General features: G+C 58.4%; 2 protein-coding genes across 6 annotated transcripts; one reads left to right on the top strand and one right to left on the bottom strand.

Annotated features, from left to right (window-relative positions):
- The first annotated feature begins 1,000 nt into the window (after window positions 1-1,000).
- On the top strand, window positions 1,001-8,031 carry LOC308347780 (solute carrier family 26 member 10-like). Of its 5 annotated transcripts, none has more exons than XM_080811496.1 (18): window positions 1,001-1,378; window positions 1,893-2,003; window positions 2,597-2,754; window positions 2,913-3,077; window positions 3,338-3,490; window positions 4,214-4,296; window positions 4,437-4,584; window positions 4,694-4,807; window positions 5,696-5,773; window positions 5,863-5,958; window positions 6,323-6,429; window positions 6,535-6,604; window positions 6,677-6,793; window positions 6,934-6,967; window positions 7,043-7,125; window positions 7,222-7,276; window positions 7,395-7,501; window positions 7,818-8,031. In XM_080811496.1, the coding sequence occupies exons 1-18, from the start codon at window positions 1,036-1,038 to the stop codon at window positions 7,854-7,856; spliced, it is 2,061 nt and encodes a 686-aa protein (XP_080667622.1). In that variant the 5' UTR covers window positions 1,001-1,035; the 3' UTR covers window positions 7,857-8,031. The 5 variants fall into 5 exon arrangements, with proteins under 5 accessions (XP_080667622.1, XP_080667623.1, XP_080667621.1 ...); XM_080811497.1 differs by having other exon boundaries at window positions 7,097-7,125; window positions 7,818-7,994; XM_080811495.1 differs by having other exon boundaries at window positions 7,222-7,283; window positions 7,818-7,985.
- Window positions 8,032-8,038: 7 nt separating this feature from the next.
- B4GALNT1 (beta-1,4-N-acetyl-galactosaminyltransferase 1) lies at window positions 8,039-13,872 on the bottom strand. Its single transcript, XM_080811502.1, has 10 exons — window positions 13,640-13,872; window positions 12,941-13,105; window positions 12,724-12,830; window positions 12,219-12,259; window positions 11,896-12,076; window positions 10,815-10,913; window positions 10,490-10,680; window positions 9,890-10,030; window positions 9,365-9,605; window positions 8,039-8,759 (listed from the first exon to the last, which is right to left on the bottom strand). The coding sequence occupies exons 1-10, from the start codon at window positions 13,855-13,857 to the stop codon at window positions 8,542-8,544; spliced, it is 1,602 nt and encodes a 533-aa protein (XP_080667628.1). The 5' UTR covers window positions 13,858-13,872; the 3' UTR covers window positions 8,039-8,541.
- Window positions 13,873-14,808: the final 936 nt, after the last annotated feature.

Raw genomic sequence — 14,808 nt, forward strand, 5'->3', positions numbered from 1 at the left:
ACACCCAGGGCTTTGGGGTCAGGGACTGGGGACCAGAGGGTGATGGGGAGGGATGCCAAGTATTCTTGTAAAGGGAGGAGGGGATGGGGGAAATAGCAGGATGCCGGAGCGCAGAACCTTTGTATCTCTTGAGGGACCACAGAGGTTCGTGAGGTGGGTGCGTGACCCTTTTGAACTTAATTTAACCACAAATGTGTTTTTGAGTGCCAACTTTGTAAATAGCACTTGAATGTAATAAATGGCACTTCAAGTTGGTTTTTTTGTTTGTTTGGTTGGTTTTTGGTTTTTTTGGTGGTTTTTTTTTGGCTTTTAAGAAGCAAAATCAAAATTTGCTCTCAGTTCAGTATTTCCCCTGAGGTCCTGAACTGGGAATTTAGGCCCAGCTCCCAGCAGAGGTGTGGGTGGTAGTTCTCGGTCATCCGGTGCTCTACTGTAGACGAGTCCCATCTTAGCAGGCTTTGAAGCTGCTCTGCCAATGGAGCCCCTTCATTTCCTTGGGGCAAGCTGTATACCCCATGCAGATTTGGGTCTGGGGGAGAGGCATGTGTGTGTTTTGGGGGGCACGCTGAATTTTCTTGGGGAGAACGCAGAGGCTCTGGGAATGACGGGTCACTCTAGAGGAGCAAGCTATCTCCTCCCAGAGGGCCAACGCAGAAAGGAGCCCGCAGCAGCCTGAGACCAGAATCAAAAGGCTTAGGAGTGGGAAAAAGTGAGAGCTGGGTGGTGAATGCGCTGGTCTTTTGGCCTTTGTCTCTAGTCCCTACACCTTTCCATACACCCGCGGCACCCCCCACCCCGCCCTCGCCCCACCCCAGTAGGCTCCAGAGTGAGCGATCCCGCCAAGGATGTCTCAGGAAACGCCTAACACAGAGACGCCCTCTCCCCAAGCCTTTGCAGTCTCTGGGCCGTTGAAGGTCCCCAAGAGAGGGCGCCCTCCAGGGCGGGATTGGACCCTGCTTCAGGGAGGCGGGACTCAGAGCTAGCGGGTGGAGGGGTATTTAAGACTAGGCGGGGTTGGAGGTGGCCAAGGGCAAAATGAGTGGGCTATCGGGCGCCAGGACCTGCCCAGGCCTGGGAGAGGCCTCCGACCTTAAGTTCCCTCTGGGCGCCAAGTTCAGGGAACCTCTCACCGAAGCTCGGTTCCAGCAACTCTTCGGGGACGCAGAGCAGGAGTCGGAGCTACTCTCGGAGCCCCGCTGGTCCGGGTTGTGCAGACAGTGGAGGCGGCGGCCTGGCGCTTGCTCCGGACCGGGGGCGTGGCGCCTGCTGCTGGCGCGGCTGCCTCCGCTGCGCTGGCTGCCCCAGTACCGCTGGCGGGCCTGGCTGCTCGGGGATGCCGTGGCCGGAGTGACCGTGGGCATCGTGCACGTGCCCCAGGGTGAGCTGCCCCAATACCTGCCCGTCTGGGGCCCGAGCTCTGGAGGGCGTCGGGAAGGTGCAGGGGCTGGAAACCCGGGAGCGAAGAGATTGGGTAATGTGGCTGAGGGTTCGGAGACAGGATCTGAGACCAAGTACTGGGTAAGGACTGCCGAGCTGCATCAGATCCCTACCCCCAGCTCCCTTCATTTGCGCAATCCTTCGAGAAGTCTTTGACACGTTCCGGGTCAGGGAACTGGAGAGGCACAATACCTGCTTCCCCCACGCCCGCCACCCCCCTCACCCCCCTCACCCCCGTCTAGGCCGACACGGATCTGTGACCCTGTCCGCCCCAGGACCTCCCACCGAGGCCTGTTAACCCCTGGGTTCCCTCATGTGGCATGATTTAGCGTCTCCATGCCAGCCTCTGAGAGTGTGCACAGGAAGGGTGGTTCTGGAGACTGGTCACCTTCCCCCAGCCACCCCCTCCCCCACACCACACACCCTGAAGATCTTTCCTTCCACTTCTCCCCTAGGCATGGCTTTTGCCCTCCTGACCTCTGTGCCTCCAGTGTTCGGACTCTACACTTCTTTCTTCCCCGTCCTCATTTACACCTTGTTGGGTACTGGGAGACATCTGTCCACTGGTGAGCGACCCGGTGACTCCTTTCCTTCTCTGTGGGGTGCCAGTGGACAGGGGTTTGAGGCTTGGGTTCCTGTGAGCTCTTTAGGTCTTATTCCCCTCTTCCCCTCCCCTGCTTTCCTTCCGCCTCTGCCGTTTCCCTGCCTGGAACCTGGGACCTAAGCAAAGTTTGCTGGGCCGTTGAGGGGGTGGGGGGGTGGGGGTGTTGGTGCTGAGTGTGTGCAAAGAGAAGGGAGTGCCCTCGGACTTTACTTCGCCCCCAGGAGATTCGGTTTAAACGAACATCTCTGGGACATGGAAGAGGGGAAGAGAGATGCGCGGTTACCCAGAGGAGCGCACAGTCCGCGGGGCGTCTGCAGGAGGAGAGTGATGCATTAGGGGGCAGTATTTGCCGGCTGGCGCGCCCTCCTAGCCTCCCTCAGGGCGCGTTCCGGGCAGCTGCACCAGCTCTCTGCCCCTTGGCCTTCACCTCGCAGCAGCCTTCCAGGAGAGTGGGATCTGACCGCAGCAGCATGGCCGGGGGCGCGGAGCCTGAGCGATCGCGGCGCCCCAGGCGGCAGGGCTGGTGATCTCTGCGTTTGAATTCCCCGGCCCTAGGAACTTTCGCGGTACTCAGCCTCATGACGGGCTCGGCCGTGGAGCGGCTGGTGCCGGAACCCCTCGGGGGTAACCTGAGTGGAATCGAGAGGGAACAGTTGGACGCTCAGCGGGTTGGGGCGGCTGCAGCCTTGGCCTTCGGGAGCGGGGCGCTGATGGTGAGGGAGGATCCTGCGGGATCCACGCTGGGGTCCCTGGGGAACTGGGCCAGGAGAGGGGGGCGGGACACGTGTCCCGCGCGGGCGGAGGCGGGAGAGGTGCGCTCCCGCGGGTCCGCTGGTGCTCCGGTAGTGATTGCGCATCTCCTCCCCTGCAGCTGGGCATGTTCGCGCTGCAGCTCGGCGTCCTGTCCACCTTTTTGTCGGAGCCTGTGGTCAAAGCGCTGACCAGCGGGGCCGCGCTGCACGTGCTCGTGTCCCAACTGCCCAGCCTTTTAGGGTTGCCCCTCCCGCGCCAGATTGGCTGCTTCGCTCTCTTTAAGGTGGGGGTGGAGAACAGCCGAGAAGCGGCTTCTGGCGGTCTTGGAAAGAGGGAAACCCGGAAAGGAAGGAAGGACGGATGGCGAGTGGAGGGATAGAGGGTGACGGGGGCGGAGGGAAGGTTAGAACCACTGGCTGAATGAGGGTCGCTGCGGTGGTGGAAGCCCCAATGGGAGCCGGGAGGCCTTGCCTCGGCCGGGTGGGTCCGCGCTGGGGACAGTCGACCCGGCATCCGGCCCTCGCTCACCGCCCCTGCCCGCAGACGTTGGCCGCTGTGCTGACCGCGCTGCCCCGGAGCAGTCCGGCAGAACTGACCATCTCGGCACTCAGCCTGGCGCTGCTCGTGCCCGTCAAAGAATTGAACGTGAGATTCCGGGACAAGCTACCCACCCCGATCCCAGGGGAAATCGTCATGGTGAGGATGGCTCCCGGGTCGGGGGTGCCCCCTGCACCACACAGCCCTTTGCCCATCGGGTAGGAGCTGGCCGCTGCCGCCCCCTCGTGGAATGCAGCGAGTTTACAGAGGAGAAGTCCTGCGCATCCGTGTCCCTTTCCAGGCCTCTTCCCAGAACATTTTGACCCTCTGGAATCCCCCACCCACTTCTCGCACGGAGCCTCTCCTGGACCTCTTACAAAACCTTCTTCCTGCTTACAACGCTCCCTTGCAGTGTTGCTCGGCACAGCACTCTTCACTCATATCTCTCCCCTCAGCCGGTCCTTCTCTGTTCACTCTTCAGTTTCTCTCCCTTCCCACACCCACCTACATTTCTCTCTCCCCCCGACTAAATAAGTGTTCTGCCTCTCCACTCATACGCCATCTATGCTGAGATATATCCCAGCTCTCCTACCTAGAATGGCTTGGTACACTTCTTGATGTCTACCATCCCTCATGGGAGTCCCTCTTCTCCCATTTCTTTCTATAACCTCCAATATACATCATTCCTCTTTCCCATCCCCACCGTCCTGCACTCTAAATGGGCGGCCAGGGACCCAACCCAAACACATCCCAGAGCCCCCAGGGGCTGGGTCTCCAAAAACAACTAACAGTTGCCTTAGAATCCTTTTTCCCGTGAAGCTCTTTCTAGTCTCTGCCAGGAAGCCCATCTCCTGTCATGCCCTAATTTGCTCTCTTTCCCAGGTGCTTCTGGCCTCTGTGCTCTGCTTCACCTCTTCTCTGGACACAAGATACAACGTCCAGATAGTGGGGCTGCTGCCTGGAGGGTAAGGGAATGAAGAGCCTGCTCTTCTCCCATTTCTCCCACCCAGCACTTCCTCTTGACCCACCCCACCCTGTTTTCTCTGTCTTTCCCATATCCTTCTTAGGACCAACCCATCCTCACCCTGGATCCCTCTCTCTCCAGATTCCCCCAACCTCACCTCCCTAACCTGGCTGAGCTGCCCAGGATTCTGGCTGACTCGCTGCCCATCGCACTGGTTGCTTTTGCTGTGTCTGCCTCCCTGGCCTCCATCTATGCAGACAAGTATAGCTACACTATTGACTCCAACCAGGTGTGACTCCAACTGAGGACCCCAATCCATTCAGGAGACAACCCCCTAATCTGATGCCCCCTCCCCATGCCCTTGTCTCTCTCCTCTTCATCTCACTGCACCCCTCCAGGAGCTCTTGGCCCATGGTGTCTCCAACCTCATCTCCTCCCTCTTCTCCTGCTTTCCCAACTCTGCCACATTGGCCACCACCAGCCTACTAGTGGATGCTGGTGGGAACACACAGGTAAGAGCTTGTCTTGGATGAGGAGAAGGGCGGGGAGGTATCCAGGGGAATGGGTGGTGGTGGAGAAACAGGTGGAGGATGGGTAGATCCCCAGAGGGCAGCCATATAGAGGAGGTTAGGAGTCTGTGCGGGAGAGGGAGGGGGTGGGAATTTCTAGGTAGGAGATGGAGAGAAGATAACTAAGTTCCATTAAGACCTTTTTAGACTCGGGGCACCTGTGTGGCTCAGTGGGTTAAGCGTCTGCCTTCAGCTCAGGTCATGATTCCGTGGTCCTGGGATCGAGCCCCACATCTGGCTCTCTGCCCAGCCTCTGCCCCTGCCTCTCTGCCTACTTGTGATCTTTCTGTGTCAAATAATTAAATAAAAATCTTTAACAAAAAAAAAAGACCTTGTAGACTCTAAGCACTCAAAAAGTTTACGGTGCCCACATGTAGCTCAAAATAAAAACAAAACTGAACTGTAAAATAAATTTGAGAGACAAACTTCTGATTTCCACCCCCACCATGGGACATATCACACATGAAAGTCTCCCCCTAATATTTCCGGTTTCCTACTTTGCCGGTCCCCTAAGAATGTGGTGAGCCTGCCTTTAGGGTCATCCAACAGTGGCTTTTAAGATGGACATGGGCTACAAAAATAGGGAAATTGAACTACATCTAGGTAGAGACTGGCGGATGAGAGGCATTTAATTGGGAGAGGGGAAAAGTAGGTGTGAGATGCAGAGTAGCAAGAAGAGAGTGGAAGGCTGAGGAATATCTTCATGGACAGGGATTCTGAAGGAGGGAGAGTTCCAGGGGAGGCAAGGTGGAGTGGGCAGGGCGGCCAGCTCTCTCACAGTGGTAGATGAGATCCCTTTGCTTATCGGCTTCCATCCCTCCTCCTTTCTAGCTGGCAGGCCTCTTCTCCTGCATAGTTGTCCTCTCTGTGCTGCTGTGGCTGGGGCCCTTCTTCTATTATCTGCCCAAGGTAAGGAACAGAGGAGCTATGGGGGTGGCCGGGAGGGGTGGTTGTATTCCAGGACACTGAGGCAGTCAGCTTGCCTCTTCTGCCCCAAGGCTGTCCTGGCCTGCATCAACATCTCCAGCATGCGCCAGATGTTCTTCCAGATGCAGGAACTGCCACAGCTATGGCGCATCAGCCGCATGGACTTTGTGAGAAGTGGCAACATTACCCCAGATTGCCCCCTCCCATTTCCCAGCATCCCCAGCCTCTGCCCTGGATTGAAGCTAATTGTCCTGGTCATAAATTCTGTAGTCCCCCCCACCCCCCCCCACATGCCTATCTCCTAATCCCATTACCCAGACACAGGGTGGAGGGTGGGGTTTGGACCCCTTTGGGGTCGTTATATTTGGTACTTATCTCCCGCTGAGTCAATCCTGTCCCTTCCTCCTGCCATTCTTTCTACTTTCTCCTGGGCCATCCCTTCCTATCATTTGCCTCGGCAGGCACCGCGCCTCTGGACCTTTTTCCCTAGCAGTGATGGCCTGGCCTTTCACTCCCACCCCTGTCCTGCAGGCTGTATGGATGGTCACATGGGTGGCCGTAGTGATCCTGAGTGTGGACCTAGGCCTGGCCGTAGGTGTCGTCTTCTCCATGATGACTGTGGTCTGCCGTACCCAGAGGTGGGAGTGGAGATGAGCCAGGAAGCACAGTGGGGAGAGAACAGGTGCCTGGGGTGACTCTCCAGCCAGGCCAGGCTGAGAATCTGACCCCAGCTTCCCACCCAGGGTGCAGTGCCTGGCACTTGGACTTGCTGAGGGGACAGAGCTCTACAGGCCACTCAGAGAGAGCCAAAAGGTGGGTGGGCTATGGACAATGAGGGAAGGGAAGACCAGACCCGGGTGTTTTTCTGACCCTCTGCCTTCTTAGCTCCTCAAGGTCCCGGGGCTCTGCATCCTGAGCTACCCAGCACCCCTCTACTTTGGGACCCGTGGGCAGTTTCGCCGCACCCTGGAGTGGCACCTGGGGCTTGGAGAAGGAGGCAAGGTGAGAGACCTGGTCAGAGGGGAGAGTGGCTTCTCCAGGAGAGGGAGGCAGGTGGGTCTTCTGAAGGAGATCACTGTGCTACCGGGGCGCACCTCCATGCTGGTGTCTTGGAGGTGGTAACTGCCCTTCTCTACTCACAGGAGTCTCCAAAGACAGATGGCCCACCCGATGCAGGTGAGATGGGATGACAAGGAGGGAGGCACGCGCCCTGTGGGGGCGTCTGGCCACTCCTGCCTTCTCCCATCCTAGTTGCTGAGCCCGTCAGGGTGGTGGTCTTAGACTGCAGTGGTCTCACCTTTGCAGATGCTGCTGGAGCCAGAGAAGTGGTACAGGTAAGGGATGGGGCAGGTCGGTTGAGGAGAAAGTCCCCTTAGCATCCCATGCATACCCTCTGACATAGGATTTGACCCCCCTCTCCTTCTCCGCAGCTGGCCAGCCGATGCCGAGATGCTGGGATCCACCTTCTCCTGGCTCAATGTAATGGTGAGAGGTGTGGAGGCTGGAGGGACCTGGAGACTGGGGAATGACCAGACACGTGGGGGAGGGAAAAGGACATGGTGTGGATTTAAGATCTACAAGCCTGGCCTGCCTCTCTACACAGCCCCAGTGCTGGGGACACTGACCCAGGCAGGACTCCTGAACAGAGTGACCCCAGAACAGCTGTTCGTCAGTGTCCAGGATGCAGCTGCTCATGCCCTGGAGAGACTGGTGAGGGGGCAGGAGCAACAGGAGGGAAACCCAGGAGGTGCTGGGCTATCTAGCAGATCACATGTGAGACCGTGGCTGAGGATCTATGCAGAGGGCTCTGGGAAGAGGCCTGAGAAAGAGACTAGGGGAGGGAGAGTGGGGGATGAAATGATGAGTCAATTTAAGGCTAAGCCAGGGAGACTGGGCCCAGCTCTGTGTGAAGAACTAAGGAGCTAAGGTTTCAAAGTGGGGTGGTGTGCCCTTAGAGGACTGCCAAATGCTGAGGGAGGGAGGAGGGCACTGAAACTATTCCTGACATGTCCCCTCTCTTTTCCAGGAGACTACGGGTCCGAAGACTTGCACAGTGTGGGTCTGACCCAGTCATCCGGAGTGTGAGGGCCCCAACAATATGTGTGTGAGGAGTCCCCTTACTTTTTCTAACTAATAAAACAAGGCTGAGCACCTCTGGGGTTCATGAAGTGAACCTCTGGGTGTCCGCACACTGACCACTGGTACGCCTTTCTCCATGCTCACAGCATTGCAGACACAACTAAAAATGACTTTCACTTGTGTGTTCACCAGCGCCCCTCCTCCAGAAGTCTCCAGATCTCTCCATGGGGGGTGGGGCTGGAGCCTGTGCACAGAGTCCTGGATCCAGAGATGGGGGAGAGGGGCACAGCCCTGGGAATACACGCAGGGGCTTCCCCACCCCCTCAGTCCCAAGGAGATGAGAGGAGAGTATTTCCACTTTAGGTTCTTAGAGTCCCCATGGGCTCTTTGGCACTTGGAAAGTGACCCCCCCCCACTTCCTGCCCCATAACAAGGGGGTGGGGGGAGGACTTGGCACTGGCTGTGGGACAGTTATGGCTCCATCACGTCCCTGGGCACTTGCAGAAAGGAGGAGTGCCACCAGGACAAGCCCCTGCTTGGGATCAGTTTCTGAAGGGGATCAGGGAGAGTCAGTGGAGCGGTCACTGGGTGCTGGGGTTTGCTAGAAATTCCTGGCAGGGACAAGGAGGCAGGCCCAGCTTGACAGTTTGAAGACCCCAAGTGAGTGGCCCTCATTCTGAGGTCATGCACTGCAGCCGGTGTTTGAAGAAGAGTAGGCGGTGTTTGGCCACCTGACTTTCATCCAGTGATCCTGGGTAGCGGTAGCGGGCATAAGTCTCTGTCCCCACATCCCTCGATGTCCAAGGCAGCTTCAACTTAGATGCGTGATCCACAACGACGTCTGAGCAGGAGCCCACTCGAAGGGAACCAAGCCCATCCAGGAAGAATTCTGGTGGGGGGACGTGGAGGGAAGGGGAGTACACAGTGAAGGGTCTGAAGGGTGTAGAAGGCCAACCTTTAAGGGAGAACTAAGATTTGGGGTATGGGGGTGCATAGGCAAGGACCCCGTTTCTGAGGGCCTTGGGCTAGTAATTCTTCAGGGTCTTAGTTTCACTCTTCTGTAAAATAGAGTCAACATACTTACCTTGTGCTTGGATAACATACCCCAACCGTCCACCCCCCCAACACCTAAAGTTTCAACAGATGCTGAATGGGCTGCTCCAGGAGTGTGGTCTGAACCAGGGGGGAGCGGCTGGAAGTGGAGGAAAGGTGGCGGTGACAGCGGTGGGGAAGTCAAAGGTAGACCCAGGGGCTGTGCTGGGTCTGGAGGTTCAAATGGTGTGCGAGCCAGGAGGGTGGGAGCTCTGTGTCTTGCCAGGGCTCACATCTTGGTAAATCTTCGCAGAACTGCCCCAAGAGCCCCGGGTGCCATCCGTGGGTTTCACGGGGGAGGGGGTGGGGTGGGCGTAGGAGGCGCCAGCGCCCTTGGATCCTCACCCAGCGCCCCGCGGGTCCCTGATGGGCCGGGCCAGGCCGGGAGGGGGCGCCACTCACCCAGATGCGCCACGCGGCTGAGGCGCGGGTCGAAACCGACCTCGCGCACCTTGTCGGTGCGCGCCAGGAAGAAGTTGACCACGCCGTCGGTGACCACGCAGCCTGGAAAGCCGACGAGCTCGTGGTGGAAGCCGCGCCTTTGCCGGAGGCAGTTCCCGCGGCCTGGCGCGCCAGGCTCCACGCTCAGCAGCTGCCGGTAGGTGGTGGCGAAGCCGGAGATCTCGCGCACCGCGCCTCCAACCTGCGGGAAGTGGGAGGATAGCTCCAGGAGGGACTGGGACTGCCGTGGCCGGGGGGTGGGGTGGGGTTGGGGGTCCACATCTGTGCTCCCTCTCCCCGCTCGGTTCTCCTGCCCCGTCCTCCTCCGCTCCACTCCTACAGGACCCGGGGGGTCTCCCAGCCTCCGCCGCGTCGTCTTCTGTCAGTCCCAGGACCGTCCGCGCTCGGCCGGGGCTCCCCCGCCGCTGCCTCAGCCTGCTGGAGGCCTTCCTTCTCCCACCCCGCACCCTGCAGGCCCTCCCCTACCAGGTCCAGCGGCGTCCGCTCCAGCACGTCCACAAGCCTCTCCAGCCGCGTGCGCGCGGTGAACACGAAGTCGTCGTCCACCCACAGGACGTACTTGGTGGTTACCTGGGATACGGCCAGGTTCCGGCCTGCGAACCAGCCCTGGGGGGAGGGTATATATGGTCAGTGAGGCTGGAGAGAGAGGACATAACCCCTCTCCCACCTTCCGTTCTCTTTCCTGACGCGTATCTAAACAGTAGTGCCCACGAATGTCTCAGGCCTGGGTAAAAAAGGCAGTTTCCCACGGCCAGGGGTTCTGAGTCAGTGTTCTGGGAGAAGGTGTTAGAGCGCATCTAACCGTGCACCTCATTCATTCATTCATCATCTATTTACTGAGCGCTCCCCAGGTGCTCAGCACATTCTAAGAACGCAGGACGAAAAACATAGGCACGATTCCTGTCCCACGGAGCTTATGTTCCAGGAACTGCCATGCTTAACAGGCACCTCAGTAATTCTGGGATTACAGGTAGGTAGTCCTGAGAATCACTACTCCGGAGACTTCAGAGTGCGCGCCTTTCTCCGCGCGCTCTGGCGCGCGGTTCAGCCTCTCTGGCTGCGCACCTTGCCAAAAGGCATGAGATAGTGCTCGATGTGGGGACCGCTAATGCTTTCTGGCTTGTCGCTGTCGTCGGCGATGACCACAGTGACCGTTGGGTAGAAGCGACGGATGCTGGCGATGAGTGCCCGTAGCCGATTGTAACGGAGGAAGGTCTTAGTAGCAATGGTGACCAGGGCGCTGATGTTGTACTGGGCTGGGGAGGAGGGTTAGGGGCAGAGGAAGGAGAGTGGGAAGTTAGGAGCAGGAAGACATCTTCTCCCAAGGCTTCCCTCCTCCACCTTCTCCCCACTAGACCTTGATTTAGATCGCGGCAGGCACCGGCCTCACCTCCCTGGGGTAGAGACCCAGATGGGTACAGCCGAGGGTTGGGGGGGTGTCTTATGCGGATGGTAAAGGCAGCCTCATGTCCCTCCGTGGAGAACCGGACTGGGAAGAAAGGACACAAGCCGTGGTGCTTAAGGCTGGGATAACATTCCTTTTTCAGTAAATCAGTATTTAAATGCTTACTCTTTCTGGGCCCTGATGGACAAGAATGTAAGATTTTTACCGCCATGGCACTAACATTTCTAGTGGGTGGGAAATTAATTTAAAAAAGAGATTTAATGAAAAGTGCATGTTTATTGAGCATTTACTATGTGGCAGGTACTTTTTCAGTTACCTTAAATATAGGAACTTATTTAATCTTCACAAGTCCTATTAAGTAGATTTCTACTACAGAAAAAGACAGAGAAATCAAGTAACTTGTCTTCATTTACAGAACTCTTAAGCAACAAAACTGAGTTAGGAGCCTAGTCAGTCTGGTTGCAGGCTAAGTAAATGAAATTTAGAGACTGGTAAGCATTGAAGAGAAAAAAACAAGTAATGTGATAGTGAAGAGGAACCAGCTGAGCTGAGATCCAAATGACACGAAGGAGCCAGCCGTACAAAAATCTAGGGGAAGAGCATTCTAGGCAGAGGGAACAGCAAATGCAAAAGTCCCAGAGTGGGAGCAGGTTTGGTGTACCAAGCCTTGGAGAGAAGCAGGAGGGCTGTGTTGTGCCTTTTTTTGCTAGAGAAATGGGAGCTCTGGGAGATAAAGCCCCTTGCCCTCCTGGAAGTGTTGGATTGGGAATAGAGCTTGAGTCTTTTGGCTCCTGGGGCAGGTCACTTCCTGGGGCCCCCACAGTTGGCCTGAAGGGGGGACACACCCAAAGCTCGGGTTTCCCTTTGGCCTGCTCTGGCCCCAGATGAACAAAGGCCCCTTCTCTCCCTCCCTGGTCCTGCTAGCCTAGCTGAAATGCCCATTGTGTGACTGGGCAGCTCTGGCCATTGCCCTAGTGTCTCCCACACCCTCTGCCATTTGCCCGCTCCAGCCTTTCTGGGCTCTCTGTTCACCCAGCCAGCCACTGCCTCCGCCCAGGCCTCACACCTGTGTCTGCTGTGTTTGCCTGGTAGCTTCGGCTGCTGTAAGTGACCAGCTGAAGCTGCCGGTTGAGTTGGTCTAGCCCAGGGCTGGTGAGGGTGAGATCTGGCTGCCCCTCTCCCATGAGAGTCACTCCGGTCACTTCCCCTGCCACGTCCCAGGTGCCCAAGGAGGCCGTCAGGTTCACCTGGGAGAGGGGGATGGAGAGTACAGGGTTAGGCTTCACACCCACCTCTTGCCTCCCTGGTGGCTTCCTCCCTCCTTTGGCAGCGGGGTCTCCCTCCAGCATCCTCTGCCCACCTGGCCTTCCCAGCCTCATTTCCTCTTACCTGGTAAAGCTCCTGACCAGAAGCTGCCTGCAGGCTCAGCCCTAGGAGGAAGGAGAGGGAGTCAGAATCACACACAGCCTTGAATTCTTCTGCACTTTCTCTCTCTTCACCACCGCATGGATCTTCTCATCCATCCCCCTTTGTTGAGGCCACGGCAGGGCACATGTTAGGACGCAGCCTAGAGTAACTGATTTTTTTACTCCTTCCCATCAAAGCAATGGCTCTTTATGGCCTGCCCCACCTACCCACTAATCTTTGGTCAGTCAGCAAAGAATAGATTCTTTCCCCCAAACCTCTCCAGTTACAGACTTCTGCAATTCCTGACAAGATAGAGTCCCTTCTGTCCTCACCTCCCATCTCATGAGCCCCCTTCTGACCTCAAGTCCCCCTTTCATCGGAAGTTCCCCACTTCCCATTCCAATCTTGCTTCACTCTTCCTCACCCAACCTTGAGCACTGACAGCCCCACAGTGCCTTAGGTCATCCCTGTGGCTCATTCTCCCCACCTGGCACCAAGATGCTCCGGAGGGGCTGGACCTCCACACCCTGCAGGGGGTACTGAAGAGGGGAGTTGGCAGGGGCTATGAGCAGCCGGTCAGCAGCGGACTGGCTCCTGGCAGTGGACGACAGAGAAGGAATCAGGGGCAGAGGAGCTCTCCTTCCAGTCACACCCTCCCTCCAGGCCTTCCACTGCAAAGACACACCCTCATTTCAAGATAGTACCTTGAAAGGAAGGCCTGGAACTCCTGCTCCCTGGAGGCAGAGGCAGCCCTCAGCTCCTTGGGGTCAAAGGCTTTGGTGAGGTCGATGGCTCGGACCTGCCTCTGGAAGGGGAGGTAAAAGCTCCTTCCACTGGACTCACAACTACAATTGTTCCCAGAGAGCAGCCTGGAGGGGGGATGAAGGTCATCAGAGCCCAGCCATCCAACTCCATTCACCCCACAAAACATTTACACAGTGCCCCACACCTTGGCCTTTTAACCTTGCCCATCCAATGTCTGTCCCCTTAAACATTGCTTTTCAGATAGTCTCCAGGGGGAGAGACCACCATGATTCATCCCCTAAATCTGGATTTTACAGAGCCGTAGAATAGGGTCAATTGCTAGAATTTCAGAGTTGTCTACCCACCATTTAGGACCCCACATGGACTCCCCTTTCAAGTGGAATCATCAGGACATTGGGAAGTCTTCTAGGGCCCTCCTATGCCTGCACATCCTCCCCTCCCCATCACCATGACAAGGTTCAGGGAGGAGATATTCCTCCTCCCCGCCAGCCCAAGACTCAGAAGCTCCCCCTGCCTCACCCCCACTCCCCAACTAGTCAGGAGAACCCAGAGATCGGAGCTCAGCAGTGCAGGAAACAAAAGCTCCCCACGCCACCCCCAGCGAGTGCCGCTCTGCCGCCACCACCCCTGGCACTCACCCCACCACTTGCTCCTTGATCCTGACTGGGATGTGTGCATAGCGGGGCTCGGGCGTCAGGTCTGGCAGTTCTGGTCTGGGGGGGCCCTGCAGGGGCGCCCACAGCGCGAGAGGTGCCCCGAGGCCCGGCGCGTCCCGGGTGCTCGCGTACAGGAGCCCCAGCGAGGCGCAGGCGAGCAGCAGGACCAGCACACAGAGGGCCCGGCGGCCCAGCCGCATCCTGGTGGGCGGTAGGAGTGGGAGGGTGAGAAAGGTGCGGGGGGGGGTGGTGGTGGCGGTGGCGTGGGCTGGGACCCTTGAGCCGGGCGGTTCTGGAGGCTCCTGCCAGCACCCTCCCCCCGGGACGCTCTCTACATCTCGGCGCGCTAGGATTTGCACAGCGAATCGTTCACCCGGCCCTCCTCCCTCCACTCCCCGGGCCTCGGGTCTCCCGGCCTTCTTTCTTCTCGCCTTCTCCCGCATCTCGGTTTCCTCTCATGCCCGAGGCCCGGCATGTTGATGCGAGAGACCGCTGGATGCGGGGCTTTCCTCGGGGCCGCGAATAAGTAGGAGTGCATCGCTTTCTTAGGGCAGCGGACTCCCCCATTCCCGCCGCCCCCCCCGCCCCCGGCCCCCGTGTCCCCCACCCCGCGGTCCGAGCATCACCTGGGCCCCGGTGGGCTGCACAGGGCGGCTCCACACCTTGCCTGTCATGAAAAATGCAGAATCACGCCCGCGCTGTTGCGTGCCCCCGGCGGAGGTGACCGCGCGAGTGGCCTCGGGAAGCTGTGCGGGGGACCGGGGGGACCCGCGAGCGCGCCGCCTCCCGCCTCCAGCTCGGCCCCCTCATCCCGCCCGAGCACTGACCTGTCTAACGCTCTAAGGCCGCCACAAGATTTCCGTCCGGGCTGCTCCAGGCTCTCAGCCCCGGCCTGGGGGTCTTCATGGGGCTGGAGGCGGCCTGATCCGGGAGCCCGGCGTGAGCCTGTGTCGTGGGGATCCTCCTGCCTCCCGGGCTCGCCCAACCCCTCCCGCCTTCGGACGCTCGGGGCTTTGTAGACCGCGGCGCGGGGTGGTTCTGGGCGTTTCCTGCGGGGGGGTGGGGGGTGGAGAACGGAGTTGAGAAACCGTGCATCCCAGCCCCAGAAACGAAGCCGGGGCTTCCCGGCACCCTGTCCCACTTGCCGGGAG

Source organism: Martes martes (assembly GCF_963455335.1).
Source record: "Martes martes genome assembly, chromosome: 8".
NCBI lineage: Eukaryota > Metazoa > Chordata > Mammalia > Carnivora > Mustelidae > Martes > Martes martes.

What these genes read in the sequence shown, in the direction of transcription:
- B4GALNT1 (XM_080811502.1), bottom strand. Translation starts at nt 13,857, where the DNA reads ATGCGGCTGGGCCGCCGGGCCCTCTGTGTGCTGGTCCTGCTGCTCGCC. An exon ending in CTGGTCAGGAGCTTTACCAG is followed by an intron (nt 12,077 to 12,218) that starts GTAAGAGGAAAT and finishes CCCCTCTCCCAG; the next exon opens with GTGAACCTGACGGCCTCCTT. An exon ending in GGCAAACACAGCAGACACAG is followed by an intron (nt 10,914 to 11,895) that starts GTGTGAGGCCTG and finishes CTTTCTTCCCAG; the next exon opens with TCCGGTTCTCCACGGAGGGA.
- LOC308347780 (XM_080811495.1), top strand. Translation starts at nt 1,036, where the DNA reads ATGAGTGGGCTATCGGGCGCCAGGACCTGCCCAGGCCTGGGAGAGGCC. An exon ending in TGGGAGACATCTGTCCACTG is followed by an intron (nt 2,004 to 2,596) that starts GTGAGCGACCCG and finishes CCCCGGCCCTAG; the next exon opens with GAACTTTCGCGGTACTCAGC. An exon ending in ATGCTGGTGGGAACACACAG is followed by an intron (nt 4,808 to 5,695) that starts GTAAGAGCTTGT and finishes CCTCCTTTCTAG; the next exon opens with CTGGCAGGCCTCTTCTCCTG.